This window comes from Cornus florida, unplaced genomic scaffold, assembly GCF_030987335.1.
Source record: "Cornus florida cultivar Cherokee Brave unplaced genomic scaffold, ASM3098733v1 CherokeeBrave_3.0.0_Hap2_Chr03, whole genome shotgun sequence".
Lineage (NCBI taxonomy): Eukaryota > Viridiplantae > Streptophyta > Magnoliopsida > Cornales > Cornaceae > Cornus > Cornus florida.
Genome location: NW_026775573.1, coordinates 41,191,140 through 41,194,292, shown reverse-complemented (window position 1 = coordinate 41,194,292; position 3,153 = coordinate 41,191,140). Strand labels below are relative to the sequence as shown.

Below are 3,153 nucleotides of genomic sequence, written 5' to 3'. Positions count from 1 at the left end.
AAGTTTGGGATTAAAAATTCAACCATACATGTATTATTTTTCTTCTATTATGTCATATTATTTCAATATTAAAAAATTAGAACTAATTATTAAGAAAATAAACTTTCATTTTGTGACATTATCAAATGAATATTGAAAAACTATTCAACAACTCTAGTCATTGTGTCAAAACATAGCACAGAGAGAAATAAACTAACTAAAAGTAATTTATTCATAACCACAACATTGTCACAAAATGTAATTGAAAATTTCAAATCCATCCACAGTTATAAATATGTATGTTTGTCCAAACCAAAATATATAGCATTCCTAAACATAAAAAATTCAATTTTATGTTGTTCATCAAAATTCCAAATGTATTTGTAAGAGGATATGTTATACAGTTTCCACACTTTATTCCAATATGTGTATAGTTCAACCAGATATTACTGTTGAACAAAATAAATGTCAATTGAAGAGCTAGCATCAAGAAATTACCAGTACTCCATGCAAGAACATGATCCGTTCTCAAAATGATGAAAGCGCTTTCGATCTCTCACTGTTATTCTGCGATTATAAATTCTTGAAAAAAGTTTTAACGAAGCATGACAATCGTGACAGACTCGGAGGTTCTTCACTATCCGAAGTGGTGTTTGGGGGGCTGTACTAATTAAGCCAAAGGCTACTGTGATTTTCTCACTGTGATAGTGTAAGGCATTTTCCTTGTCTTCATCATCAATGTTAAGGAAGACCTGTGTAGTGTTTGGCCGATAACCTACCAAACTCAATTGGTTAGACATCTCTTCCAACATAATATGGATCTCTTCTGCTCTTGGATGGGAGCTGTCTTCCACAAGGAACTCGTGAATCACTCCATCGAGCTCAATCCAACTACATCCGGGATCTTTTCTTATGTCCATCTCTTTCATCTTCAGTCTCAACTCAGCAACATCCTGCCAGCGTCCCAAAGAAGCATACATATTTGACAGTGCCACATAAGATCCACTATCACGAGGAGCCATTTCCATTAGACGTTTTGCTATGTGTTCTCCCATCTCAACGTTTCCATGCATCTTACAAGCACCAAGCAAAGCCTTCAGTATCACGTCATCTGGTTTGATGGGCATATTCAGAATGAGCTCTTCAGCCTCTCCTAGGAGACCTGCACGGCCTAATAGATCAACCATGCACCCATAATGCTCAATCCTTGGTTCCAAGCCAGAAACCCTGACCATCTGGTTGAAAATTGACCTGCCCTCGTGCACCAAACCTGCATGGCTACATGCACTCAGGACACCAATGTATGTTACATCGCTTGGTGTCACTCCCGCTTGTTCCATCCTTGCAAAATAATTTAGTGCATCCTTTGCTTGACCGTGCATTGCAAGCCCACTGATGACAGCATTCCAAGTGATGACATTTCTTTGAGGTAGGCTCGCAAAGACCTGAATAGCCTTCTCAAAGCTCCCACACTTGGAATACATATCAACCAAAGCAGAACCGAGCACCCCATCAATATCAATCTTGCTCTTCTCAGCATACAAATGTACCCATTTCCCCAAATCAAGCGCCCCAAGCCGTGAAATTGCAGGAAGAACACTAACCAAGGTAACATAATTTGGGCACACATCCCCCATCTGCATTTCCCAAAACAAGTCTATTGCCTCCTTAAACTGCCCCTTCTGTGCATACCCAGAAATCATGGAATTCCACGACACAACACTTCTTTGCGGCATTTTATCAAACAACTGCCTTGCAGCTTTAAAGTCCCCAAGTCTGATATATCCGTCAACCATCACATTCCATAAAACCACATTACCCACTTCTCTTCTCTTCTCCGAATTTTCTACCTCAACGCTGGACACAAACAGTCCCTGAGCATCATTCATGACTCCACACATAACATACATTCTTACAAGATTACTGAGAACAAACTCATCACTATCTAAACCATACTTTACTATCATACAATGAAGTTGCTTACCTTCTTCGAGCCGACCCGTTCGAGCACAGGCCTTGAGAGCAGAAGGAAATGTGAAGCAATTGGGTTCGACAAACTGATTCTGAATCATCTGACTGAATAGAATTAAGGCCTCCAATGGGTCTTCTTCATTGTTGCTTTCGGAGAGTGCTCTGATGATGGTGTTCCAGGAAAAGCAATTGGGTTGGGGCATTTGATCGAACACGAGACGGGCGTATACGAGGTCGCGGTGAGGAGGTTCGGAGAGTGCGCAAATGCGGAGGACTTGGGCTGCTGCGAGAGGGTCATGAATTTGGCCGGTTTTGATCAATTTGGCGTGTACTTGCTTCAAGTCTCGCATGGTTCTGCATTTTCCCAGTTCTGGGAAAAATGTCGAAGGATGTGGCGAAGAGTGTGCGTTGGTTCTGTATGTTGTTGAATTCATGGGAGTGGAAGAGATTTTTTCAGAGGAGAAGAGAGAGAGGTCATGGATTAGATTTTGGATCATCTATGAACCAATCTTTGGATTGTTAGATGGGAGTTACTTAATGGGCTGGATTGGGCTGACAAATCACCAAAAACCCAATCTTGTGTATGTAGAGTCATATGTAGGACATTGAAGTGCAACCCAAATCTAGTTTTAAAGGGTGAGTGTAGAAAACACTCCTAAAATATGTTTACAGTGCATATCACACATCTCATATGCCTAAAACATTCCTAAAATTTCAATTTAGTGCAAATAGGTCAATTTGACAAATTAAAACCATAAGTTGACGATATTACCCTTACTGAACCATTTTATAAAATATATAAAAATAAATAATTTTGTAAAATAACCAAAAAAGACACTATTGGAGGATGCCGACAATGGACAAGTAAAGATAGAAATAGAAGATAATAATAAAAATATAATTATAAAAGAAAAGTACAGATAAAAATAGAAAATGACAAAAAAAAGAAGTGAAAACTGAAGAAAACAAATCTGCTCCAAACTTCAAAAACTAATGCACCATATTGGAATTTATTTATTTATTGTTTAATAGTGTTGGTACGAAATAAAATAAAATAAAGAAAAAAAAAATTAGTAGAAAATAGTAAACTGGAATCTCAAAAAATTCAAATCCTTAGGCTACAAATTATCAAAGTTTAAAAAAGAAAAAGTTTAAAGTTTCAATATATATATATATATATATATATATATATATATATATATA

The 3,153-nt window shown here is 37.4% G+C and overlaps 1 protein-coding gene across 1 annotated transcript; it reads right to left on the bottom strand.

Moving 5' to 3' along the window:
• Positions 1-301: 301 nt before the first annotated feature.
• LOC132300349 (pentatricopeptide repeat-containing protein At5g48910) lies at positions 302-2,469 on the bottom strand. The gene has a single exon (XM_059797379.1). It carries the CDS (start codon positions 2,445-2,447, stop codon positions 474-476), a length of 1,974 nt encoding a protein of 657 aa, XP_059653362.1. The 5' UTR covers positions 2,448-2,469; the 3' UTR covers positions 302-473.
• Between the last annotated feature and the right edge of the window lie 684 nt (positions 2,470-3,153).

What these genes read in the sequence shown, in the direction of transcription:
- LOC132300349 (XM_059797379.1), bottom strand. Translation starts at nt 2,447, where the DNA reads ATGATCCAAAATCTAATCCATGACCTCTCTCTCTTCTCCTCTGAAAAA.